Source organism: Panthera pardus, unplaced genomic scaffold (genome assembly GCF_024362965.1).
Source record: "Panthera pardus isolate Hobbes unplaced genomic scaffold, ASM2436296v1 HiC_scaffold_11, whole genome shotgun sequence".
NCBI classification, from domain to species: domain Eukaryota; kingdom Metazoa; phylum Chordata; class Mammalia; order Carnivora; family Felidae; genus Panthera; species Panthera pardus.
The window spans coordinates 80,678,602-80,691,066 of NW_026526666.1; the positions used below are offsets into that span (position 1 = coordinate 80,678,602).

Here is a 12,465-nt window from a genome sequence, read left to right on the forward strand (position 1 = left end):
AGGCCACACAGCTCGAAGGCAGTAGATTCCTTTAAACCCAAGTCTGCCGATTCCAAAACCTGCCTTCTTTCTATTAAATCAGGCCCCTTGACGAGCTGTCTTGAAGCTGGATGGCATTATGAAATCACGAGGAGCTGGAAGAAGGTAAACTGCACTGTTCCCCATCACTACCTGGGAGGGTGAGCGTCTCCAGCCGAGGCCAGGAAGCCGTGGAAGCAGCCCTGCCCTGCAAACACTGGCATCTCTGAAAACAAAGGGTCTCTGTGCTCAGGTACGTTCCAATCTCCTCCCTCCAAAAAGTCAGGTCAGAAGTGGGTGTCGTAGCAAGGAGCTGCTATCTCCTCTTTATAAAGCAAGCCATCATGAATCAGCTTTATATGCCGAGCCGTGAGTGCACTTAGAGTGGATCGGTTTACACTGCATAAAAGTATGCAACTGCTTCTTTCAGAGGTGGGGTGTGCACACAGGGCTGTTCTTTGATTTGTTCCTGACGTGTGCTGGACTGTGAGCTTGTCTGTCATCTTCGAATGCCCTCGCCTGGCCAATGCTTGGCCTCTAGTCAGTGTCGAGCAAAGGTTTTTGAATTACTTAAATGAATGAGTAAACACATAAATAAAAATGAACACATCGGTGAGTCGGTGAATAAATGCCTGAAGAGTAAACAAGCAAACACAAACATGCAAGGGTGAAGAGTGCTGGAGAAGGGGTCGGTGAGTGGAGGAGGGCATGTGGGCACTTCTCTCAACACTGATGTAAGGAGGATCCAGATATGGGACCCGAGTGTGAGGCTTTCGATGACTCAGATGTCGTAAGTGAGTGAACTGGAATTCAGGAGGAGAGGGCGGGCCCTTGTCCTCTTTACAAACAAACAAACAAAAAAAGGCTTGAAAGCAAAACATCAAAGGGAAAGAAAGCTTAGCTTCTGTTTAAGATTCTGGGGCTAAGGCTGGTGCACCTGCCCAGAGAGGCTTTATATGGGGCAGAGAAGATCTGCCTTCTGCTCAGGGGACATCTAAGCCATAAGGCTTGCTGCTCTGCTATAAAAGAGGGAATGACACAGGGAGCCAAGGAGAAGTGGAAGGGGAAGGGACACAGAGAGAGGACAAGATGACTTTCAGGTGTCTTGTCTTCTCTATTTGCTCTCTCCATGCTTTGCTGGGCCAGGCTGGGGCAGCAGGTTCCCAAGGACCTGACTGTTACTAGTTGGCATGTCCATCCGGTACACCCACGTGCCGCTCTGGAGAGGTGCTGGGGCGGGGGCCAGAAGACTAAGTAATCCTAGACACTGAGCGCCTTTCCTGGAGAAGCTGATCACTACCTAAAGGGACTATTTAAGCTACTGAATTGAACTCAAGTTTAAACCAGAGTGGACATTGATTTGATTTTTTTCTTCCTTCTGCCCAGTGGGCAGCAACTCTTAAGGGAAATTGACTTAAATAGACAAACTAAAGAAACTACATTTTCCTGCATAAGTATGTTCTGTGAGTAAAATTTCCAATCCTGCTACATGTGTTTCCGGTCACTAATTCCCTTTAGGCTATTAGGCTATGAACCCAAGACTGAAAATGTGTATGCCAGGCCACCTTCACTGGTACAAGCTAAGACCACTCAGATGTCGTTGAAATAAGGTGGCCATACAATTTGGCGTCCACACCAGGGCACTTGAGAGTGAAAGGGCGTGCTTTTAATAATTATGCCGGGACAAAAGTCCTAAACCCGGACTGTCCTGAGTACTCTATAGGACACATACCATCCAGGTAACAAGGAAGCCCTAGCAGGTGGGTGGGAAGCTGGGACCACACCATCATCCTATGCTGGGAGGCTGAGCACTTAAACGGCCAAAACTAGCAAAGCAGATCTGGAATACACAGCATAGACAGCATAGAGTGAACTGGAATTCAGACAATGGAAAATTTAGAAGTGTGTGTGTGTGTGTGTGTGTGTGTGTGTATACACCACACAGTTGGTCTGATGTGGCTGCAATGAAGAGAATAACAAGTCTAAAGCCTCTTTGTGAGTCAGGCTCCCCATAAGCCACAGCTTCTCCATGGCTGGAAGCTGGACAGCCAGACCCACTCGCTCACCTGATACTGTGGGAAGGTGGAGTGATTTGTGAACACGGGCGGAGGTGGATACTTGAGGTTGAGCCACAGTGGCTGGTTCAAGGTTGCTGAGGTCCAGGCTGTGGCAAAGCGTGGGGTGAATACATTCCCTGTGTACTTGAGGTTGTTCTTGTCGGCCACTGTCACAGGTGGGTCAACTGCAAGTCACAGGAGAGGTAGAGTATTTCAGGGATTGGAGAAGAAAGAGGCCAGGACACCCTCAGCACCGTGACTCCCCCAGGATTAACACTCTCAGACGTCAGGTCTGTTAAGCTCCAAGACTCGGGTTCTTCAAAGTTTGGGTGACTTTCCAACTACAGAAAAACATCGTTAGCACACACCTGGCCAATTTGGAAGAAGTGAGAATCCCAGCATGGTCTGGCTTAAAGCTCTTTCTCCATCATTCACTAGTAAAGGAGATGGTTTAGCAAGAAAAAACAATAACCCAGGTTGCTATGGCTATATTTCACCTAGGTACAAAACCAAATTCTTTCAAGGGCTTTACAAAAATCCAGTTTTATACCAACAATTGCTATGTCGTTGGAATTCATTCTTACCAAGTTATTAAAGCAGTCCCCTGGGACATGTACTTGGCAACACCGAGAACCTTATATAGGTTATTGTACCTATATTGGAATCACTTTTTAAAAATCTCAAACATTATTTAACTAATATGGTACGACCCCAAGTTAGTCTGAATGAATGAGATTTGGTTGAGTTGTTCTGGGATATAAATCCTAGGTTCTCTCCTTCTATAATACGTCCTGTGAGCTTATCACAGAGTCAGAGCTGGGACCTCAGTTTCCCCTTATGGGCATCTTTTTTGGGAAAGGAGTTCTGACTGAAACAGTTGTAAGGAGAGAAAGCAGGGACACGAATAATCTCAATGTAGAAATAATAGGAAGCATGGATTTTTCTTGGGCTTGAGCAACTTGAGGGGATATGAGGCACCCTGGCTTCGAGTTGTATTCAAATTGACCACTAATGATGCCCACGGGACCCTGAAAGCCACCTGTATTTCCCTAGTAGTTGTATTCCTGATGAGGGACGTAGGAGAAAGTCATTTCCCCATTTTATGAGTGTAGAAACTGACACCCAGAGAAAGACAGTGACTCAAAGGCAGCCATTTGGCGGCAGAGTTTCTGGATTCCCTTCCTCTACAGACGCTCCCCTGGGCACGCTCAACTCACATTTCAGCTCCAGCCCGTCCACCTCCATTTTGCTGCGAAGCTTCAGCTGCCCGCTGGAGTTTTTGGTGGCCCCAAGAAACTCATAGAGCAGGTTCTTCTCGGCTGGCCATACAGACTTCGTGGATGGCAGGGCCATGGACATGGAGCCTATTGGGTCACTGCAACTCTCCTCACCACCGGTGTCCTTCCGGCTCTGGGGCCACTGACTGAGAAAGAGGCTCTCTCGACCCTTGGTTGGATCCTTGGTGCTAGGGTTCCATTCTACAGCAGGAGAGAAACTGGGTCAATGGCTCTGGAAGGCCAAGTGCTGGATGCTGGGAGAACCCTCTTGTGGACAAAGTGACAGGTCCTCCCTAGCACACACCTGGGACTCAAAGCACTCTGGGGCCTCTCTGCCAGCCCAACCCAGTCCTACTCTGCTCCCTGGAGCCTTTGTGGACCATTGCCCATTCCAATCTTCCCCTCTCATGCATGCATACATGGATCCATCCACCCTCCATTTGTACCTTCCTCCCTTCCATCCATCCATTCTCCCTTTCTTCCATCCAAACTTCCTTCTTCCCAATTACCTTTCTTTTCTTCTCTTCTTTTATTTTCCTCCTTCCCCTTCCTTCCTTTTTCCCTCCTTTCATTCCTATCTTTTTTCTTTCCTCACTCCCTCTTTTTTCCCCTCTCTTCTCTCTATTCATCCACAGTGCCAACCCTGGATACAAAGCTGCCTTCAGGGGGCCCCTGGTTTAGTGGGGGAGACACACATTCCTGCAGAGCACATGGTCTGCACCGAGGTCCAGCCCCTCACCATGGACTCTGCTCCTGCTGTGCTGCTCGCACATGGGCAATGCAGCCCGCCCGTCAGTGCCGGGCCCTGACCTGAGTCCTGAGGACACTGTGATGAGTCAGAGCTAGACTCAGCCCTGCAGGAGCTCACAACAAGGAGGGAGAGAGAGACAGACCCAGAAATAGCTCCAGGACAAGACAGATGGGGACCGTGAGGTGACAGAGGGACACAGTGGGAGAAGAGGGTGGCTGAGACGGCTTCTATCTGAGACGGTCAGAGGGTTTCCGGAAGGAAGTGGGCCTTCAGTGAGGCCTTGCATGCAGGAGTCTGGAAAGGTGGCACTGCGGGAGAGGGCGTCAGGGAGACACGATGAGTCCCTGCATGGGGATGGGGCCAGGCTCAGGTCTCCTGCCAAATAGACTGAGTGGACTGCCAGCGTGAGGATGCTGCCTGGACCATTGTGGAACCCTCCACACCTGTATTTCCTTTTGAGCAAAAGGAACTCATTCTTCAAACAAAATTAGCTATGGTTGAAATTATATACATGGGGGTTTGTTTGTTTTTAAGGCATTGTCTGGTTGGAGTAGTGTTCCCCACTCCTACCCCAACCTGGAGGTTTTGCAGGTCTCCCTGGAGCTTGGCTGGGAAACGGCCCTGGACAAACAGCAGGTGCCCTCAGATCATTCCCGTAGTGGCTGGATCGGAGGACCTGAGCTCCCTGTCACCTGTTGAGAGTGGATCTGATCCTACCAGCTCTTGCCCCCACCACAGTCCAGTGGCCTGTGGCTGAGTGTGGACAGACCTGGGCCTGCCCTCCTAGTGCCATCCCAGCCAAGGAAAGAGTGCTATAGTCTGAGCCAATTTAGGAGAAAATGACATTTTTAGCAAAACATGTCCCTAGAGTCTCTTCCAAGAGTTTCTCTGGTTGCCAAGTTTAGCCCCCAGCCAGTGTGCTGAAATAACGGTACCCACTAATAATAGCCCTTTCCCCAGAGACCCACACACCTGCAGTCTCTCACCCACCTCCCATCGCCTTGAACACACTTGCCACTCACTCAGCTCCAAAGCTCCCTCTTCTAACATCTGTGTACACAGACAGACAGACACACATACACACACACTCCTGCCTGTCATTCTTCCGCCTCACTCACACGTACACAACTACGCACACAAGACACACACATTCAGATGCACTCACACCCGCATTTTTTCTAGCAACCATACTCACATCTGTAAAGTTCCCTTTGGCACACCTGTGCCCACACATCTATACACACAGACACACACAGGTAGCGGGCACGGTGGGTGGGAAAGGACTACCTCCAACCCAGCGGCCCCATCCGTCAGGGAGCTATCCATACATCCTTTCTGGAGAAGGAGATGGCAGGAAAGTCCCACCCTCCGGGCAGGGTTCCACCCTCACACGCACAGCCCATGGCTCCAAAGAGGCCACTGGCTCCCAGAGACTCTTCCTAGGACCCAGAGTCCAGCTTGCTGTCCCCAGCTCTGATTTCTCAGCCTTCCGATAATGCTCCAGAACACAGAACACGCACCTATTTTCTTAAGGAGAGGGATCTGAGCCTTCCCAACACAGGGATCTCAGCTCTCCATCCATGCTCACAGCCTGGGGGTAATTTTTCTTTTGGTTGACAGGGGTATGGTCAACTCTCCTAGTAACTGCTGGCTGTGGGCAGATGCCACTGCCATCAGTCTGCCTTGGAATCGTCCAGTCTGAGTGGCTGGATCAGAAGGGGCACAAGATGCAGAACCTGGGAGTGGGATGGGGGGGGAACAGTCCCAGGGAACAAGTCCAGAGCCAAGAGTCTGAACTAAACGTGGAAGGTTTGCACATTCACTCCCAGGGCCCAGAGCGAGGACCAGTCCTCATGGTCAGAACAGGTACCTTTATCGGAAGCCAGATGACACTGTCTGCTAATCAAATTTCCCTCCTATCTGGCTTAAGGCCCCCATGCTGCAGTGACAGCTGGGGTAAACGCTTCCCTCAACGTACTTTGAGTACCTGGATTCAAAAAATGAGCCCGTTACCAAATGTGCCTCTATCTCCCCTCAAAGTGCGCTGGGATCAAGGCCACCACGTTTGCTTAGACAAGCTGTGCCCCATACACGGGCCTCCAGCAGAGGGGGCCTGTGGGTGCAAAAAGCAGGCTGCACCTGGGGCCCGCACCCACCAGAGAGACCACTGCCCCCCACTCTGCACAGAGATGCCATCTGCACCTGCTGCAACCCTGATTGGCTTGCTGGTAAGTCCCTCCCTGCAGGCTCATCTACTGGCCCTGCTCCCAGGCCCACTCACCCGTCAAGAGGTGCCCCTCCATAGCAGAGTCAGCCTCGGGCTTGGAGCAGATCTTCGCAAACACTGGGAGCTGCCTCTTCTGAGGAGGGAGCTCAGGGAGCTTCTCAGGGGGTGCAGACAGAGGCGGAGGCGGTAGCAGTAGGAATGGGCCCAGCCCCATGGGCTCCCTGGGTCCTGGGCCACCGAACATGCTGTTCTGCAAGAAGTCCTTGATGACCCTTGTCTCCTCCAACACCATCTTGTTGTCAGGAGCCTTGGACGTTTCTGTGGACTTGAATGGGAACTGAGCCAGGAGCTTGCCGATCTCTGAGTTAGAGGCACCCAGGCTGTGGCCCCCATCTTCTGTCCCCTTGACACTCTTGACCTTAGCAGCACGCAGAATTCCCGTGACAGTAGACATGACAGAATCACAGTCCGGCCGGCCGCTGATGACAGACATGGCCACCTTCGGCTCAAGAAGCGTATCACCAGCAATGATGGAGGTCCCCGGGTACTCACTGCTGTCCGCCACCGGAGGAGGTATGAGAAGGCAGGGAGCCAGCTGTCTGGGTCCCTCGGGAGAGGTGCCGGGGGCCTCCAGCTCCTCCGAGCTCTCTGTGACCAAAATGAGGTGCTCTTTGGTCAGGCTTAAGAACTCCTGCTCCACCAACAGGGAGATCTCATCTTTATCACAGCTGAGCTCCAGAGCTCTGCAAACGGGTCAGAAAGACAGGCAGCTTTAGTGCCAGCTCACTAGGGGTGGCTCCGTGGCAGGGCCCAGGCCCCAGGGAAGGGGGAGGAAGAAAACATGTCTCCAGGCCAAAGAAACCTACTGTTTTCTCAAGACAGAAAATGGACAAACAGTGGGTTCCCAAGAGGTTTCTACACATGCCAGCACCGAGAGCACAGTTCTGGGAATCGGGACACCTGGGTCCTCTCCAGATACTATGTCTTGCTGAGTGAGCTGAGCCTTAATTTCAATCCAGCCCTTCCTGTTTGCTTGTGCCCAGGACCTGAAACAAGGAAAGACCAGCTGCACAGGGGTCAGGAGTGAGCCGACAGCTCTGAGCGTAGAGGCCAGAGTGCTGGGGCTGAGCGCCAGGAAGCCCAAGACTCACTGCCCCGGGGCAGGGGGAGGGAAGGGACTGTGGAGTGGACAGCTGGACTCATGCCCTGCCTCCCTCACTTCCCCGCTGGGACCTTGGGTAGGTTGCTTAGCATCTTGACACCCTGTCTCCTCATCTGGTTAACAGAAATATCATAGATGTACAAAGCACCGTGGACAGCGTCTGGCACAGAGTAAGGGTGACACGAGGGTGTCTACACCTGTGTCAGCTTGGTTGGGCTCTGGATCCTGGAGTCCATACTGCTGCCCCGTGGCTACCCATGTCCCCCCCCCCCCCCCCCGGTTGGCATGGCCCTCCAATCAGATCACAGTCTCTGGGCTGAGCCCAACTTCCCGTGGGCAGCTGCAGTTGCTTGGTCCGTGCACTGATTCACATGCATCTCCCTGTACCTACACACTGGCCCCTACCTGCACCTCACACAAGAGGATGGCAATCCTGTTGGCCTGGCTTGTGGCCCAGCCTGCCGCACAAGCATCTTTGGCAAGGGGGCATCTTCCTCCCTGGCACTCCCAGAAGGACCATGACTACCTAGCTTAAAACCATCTGCTATCCATATTTGGTGGGCTCCCATAAGAAGTGGATGAGGTGCTCTAGAAAGAGCATTCTGAAAACTTCTCAGTGCTCTCTCCTGGGAGGTGAAGACAATGAAGGGGCAATGGGGGGGTGGGAATGAAAATGCCTCATGAATGGAGCTCTGCCAATGGGGACATCTGGAGCACACCCCTACTCTCACAGTTCATCCCGGGGGCTCAGTGAGTCCCACAAACAGGGACTATGAATGTTCCCAGCAGGGATGTGGCTTCCTGGTAATGTTCTTTGTATATGAGCACATGCACGCTCACCCGTGTGCAAGAGCAAATGCACGCACGTGTGGGTGTATTTGACGCATACACACGTGCAGGCACAAAATGTCTCGCATGTTCCCACACACAGAACCAGGGGGAAAGTCACTGCATTTGACAGCCAATCAGAATGGACATAGGCTACAGTCCCAGAGGCTTCCTCTGTGCCAGGTATTACCCCCTTCGTTGCCAGGCCCTGATGAGGCCCAGAGGGGTGTAGCAAGGTTGCTGGGTGGCCAGGGTAAATGGGAAACATTGGGAAGAGCTGAAGATATGGGAGTGCCTCACTATTCTAACAACCGAGACAGCCATGCCCCCGGTCACCAGCTGTGCACGCAGCCTCAGCAGACTTAGAAGCAGAGAGAGGTGCCAGGAAAAAGCAGACTCTGGCCAAATGGGTCTGGGTCTCAATAGGGTGCTAGTGTCTATTTCATGCCAGAGCCCAGAACCTCCAGGCCTCCCCTGTAGCACGGGCGTGACACCTGTACCGGCAGTAATGGCATAGGTCTGAGAACGTGGTGAGGTGCCCAGCGCTGGCTGCAGTGGGAGGGTCCTGGGAGCTCAGGAAGGTGGTGTGGCTGCAGGGAGTCTGGGCCATCTTCCATTCAGGCTTTCTTGATCCTTCCATGCTCTCTTCCCCCCTCCTCTCTGCCCTCTCCCATTCTCTTCCTTTCCTCCGTCCCATGTCTAGACTTTGTCTATAAATAGGCCCCACTCTCACTGCTGTGTCCCTGGGAACAATCAGAATAAAAGAGGCTACCAATCTGGGTTTTAGACCTCCTTCTTCTTCTTCATCATCATCCTCAAAGGGAACAGGTGAGTCCCGAGTCACAGACACCAGACATTTAAAGGACCACTTTTTGACTCTCCCCTCTACAAAGCAAGCTATATACCAATAGATTTTCTAGAAAGACCTATTACAATGATATCAATTTTAAAACATTGTGATAATGGTATTGTGGTTTATGCTTAAAAAAAAAAACTGAGTCCTTATCTCTTAGAGATACATACAAAGTGTTTACAGATAAAATTATGTTTAAGATTCGCTTTAAACTTAATCCAGCAGGGTTGGAGGGGAAGATGGCAGGGTCATAGATGAAACAAGATGGCCACACATTGGCCATCACTAAAACTGGGTGACTGATAGGTACATGGGTTCATCACGTGCTATTTGCTCTACTTTTGGCTGTTTTTTTTTTTTAATACAAGTGTTAGACATAGATACACATAGAAAAAAGTCTCACCACTTACTTAAGGCCAACTCTAAGGAGAAGTCGAGGCAGATTCTACAAGACCCTCAGGACCTTGGGGTCCCTGAATCAAAACCCACCCTCAGAATACAGGCAGAAACTGAGTATGAACCCCTATCCTTACTCTGGATACATCACAGCAGTCACAGACCTCTTAGGAAGCTGGCATCCCCAGAAGGGACGGCACAGTGCCAAGAATGGAGGACCCACTCTGTTGTGGGCCCTCCATGTACCCCTGAAAGGCTCCACTCTGGCTGTGGGCCTTCCACGTACCCCTGAAAGGCTGCCCCCGGGCACCGAGGCTTCCCATGGGCCTCCACAAACCCCTATTTCCCTTGCGTCTGTCATAAATCCGCTACAGAACAGACAGGAAGCCAGGCATCCACGTACATGCTTGAATTTAATCCTCTCCACATTCCTGGGCAATAAACAGCATCATCCCCACTTTATGAATGGGAAAAATTAAGCCTGAAAGAGGCCAAGGACCTTGTCACCTAGAAAGGGTGGGGATGCCAGTGGGTCTGGCTGCCTTTGCTGCCTCCTCCTACCGCATCCGGCTTCCTTTCCAGGGTCAGTTATCCAGCAAGGACTCCTACTCCATGGCTGGGCTTCGTTCCCCAATCTGAGTGCGATCAGGGCCATTGCTAGTTTCATTCCATCACTCCAGCCTGTGGAGGATCATTGCGGTGAATCCTGGGTCTGTCATCCATGGCATTAGCTGTCCCTGACAGCTCCATTTCAGCTGCATGTCTGATGAGCACGTCTTTTGGGTCTTTCGCCAATTTATGGATAGAAATGTTGAAGGGAACAAGCCCAGGGCCAAGCCTTGGAGACACTGCCGGAGACCCTCCCCGCAGCCTGACAGTAATCCTGGCTCAACACTTTGGGGGAATAAATCAATCCAGTCACTATCGGCCCATCTCGACTTCTCCAAGACAGCCTTTATCAAGCACCTCTCTGCAATCAAGATTCATCGCACAGTTACAAGTCCCTGATCAAGGGTCTTCCTACCTGCCCCCTCCACTCCCAAGAAAACAAGATTCATTTGCTCTTGTTTGTTCTAGAAAACTGCACGCCTGCAGAGTTAGGACATTCTCAGAACTCAGATCAATCCATTTCTCTGTTTATTAACCTCGTGTTTAAGCCTTAATTTCAATCCATCCCTTCCTGTTCGGTTGTGCCCACTTAAGTGTTTATTTTCTTCATGGTATTAACCACTACCACACAGCATCTTTTTTTACATCTTTACTTCCCACAACAACATAACTTCCCTGAGGGCAGGAACTGTATCTTGCTCAGCACAGAGCCTCAAGGTCTAGAGCAGTGCCTGGCATACGACTCCAGTTCATCGAGAATTTGTTGAATCAATGGGTGGACTAGATCATGAACTTACCTTGACATCTCTTGGAGCTCTTGACATCAAGAGCTCTATTGCCAAAGACTTCCCAGTTCCTTCCACTGGTTGCAAACTATCTTGCCTTGGTTCCATTTTCTAGCCCCCATGACTAGCCTGGTACCCCTCTAAGCTGGTCAGATGATACTAACCACATGCTCAGCCCCACCCTAAGAACTCCCCACCTCTGCACAGTGGTCCCACAACAGACCCCACATAGAGCCCGCCTGATCTTTGCAACCACCATGGGCTCCCAGAAAGATTTTTCATTCTCCCCACAACTTTGCTGGGTTCATTGTCAAGTCTGTTCCCCTGCATTTCCTGGAATCTATCTTTTCTTCTCTCTTCCTAAGAAGTTTTGCCGATCCTGGCACCTCTCCCATGCTATTTGCTTTCTCCTTTGAGTTGGTAAAAACCATAAAATCTGCCACAGACTGTATCACAGTGAATCACTCAGGGAGGCTAACTCAGCTCCCGGGCACTGACAAAGAAAGAAGTCAGGACTGGTGCCGTGGCCCCAGGGGCCACCGCCACTTTTGCGTTGCCTACCTCCAGAAGTGACAGGTGCCTGAGTGAGTGCATCATGTCTGCATTCGCAGGGTACAGAGTCATATAAAAATAAAGGCTATTGACTGGTTGGCACCCCTTCCCAGAATAATGACTAAGCAAGCACACTGTTAGCTCCCAACAGCGGTTCTGTGTACATGATAACACAGAGCAAAGATGAAAACTGCTATTCAGCTGAGCCAGACAACAGAAAAACGCAAGCGGAAAATTGTTAGTGCTACAAGAGGACACCAAAACAAATATTTTCTTCCCACCGTGGCATTTCAGAATGACGACAAACACAGTACCCAAGCCCAGCGCCCAGGCAACATGGCTGACTGTGACTGAAGCAAGTGAAGGGCTCCAGGTCTGCCGCAGACCTGAGCCTGAGTGACGGTCCCTCTGCAGACTGACCTCATTGACTGTGGATGAGGTTCTGACTTCCCTACCTGTCTGCATGGCTGGAGCAGCAGAGCGTAGTGGCCAAGAGCTCAGTCCCTGGAAAGAGTCAGAAACAGGACTCAAACCCTCACTGGTTAATGGGGGCCATACCTTAAGCAAGCTGGCTGACACATCTAAGCCTCAGGTTCTAGGCTCACGAAATACTAAGAAGGCTTAGCACTTAATGGAGAGCTCGCAAACCAGCCAGGCACTGTGCTAGGCATTTTCCACGTAAAAGCCTCATTTTAATCCCCACAACAGCCCCGGTGGGGTAGGGTGGTAGACTGATTACAGTGATACCCCCATTTTATCATGCCTTCCTGTATCCAGGCCCTTTGGTAGACCCCACCCATTTGGATTCAGTAATAAGCAGAAATACCTAGGAATAAATTTCACCAAGAAGGTGAAAGACCTGTACTCTGAAAACTATAAGACACGGATGAAAGAAATAGCAGATGACACAAATAAATGGAGAGGTACACAATGCTCAGGTGTTTAATGTT

The 12,465-nt window shown here is 51.0% G+C and overlaps 1 protein-coding gene across 2 annotated transcripts in view; it reads right to left on the reverse strand.

The window, feature by feature from the left end:
- CUNH1orf94 (chromosome unknown C1orf94 homolog) overlaps positions 1-12,465 on the reverse strand; it is a 36,405-nt gene that overhangs the window by 11,136 nt on the left and 12,804 nt on the right. For both annotated transcript variants that reach the window (XM_019429945.2, XM_019429946.2), the window contains exons 2-4: positions 6,385-7,073; positions 3,293-3,553; positions 2,085-2,260 (exon numbers count right to left, since the gene is read on the reverse strand). In XM_019429945.2, coding sequence (XP_019285490.2) covers positions 2,085-2,260; positions 3,293-3,553; positions 6,385-7,073 — 1,126 coding nt within the window. The remainder of the gene's footprint in view (positions 1-2,084; positions 2,261-3,292; positions 3,554-6,384; positions 7,074-12,465) is intronic.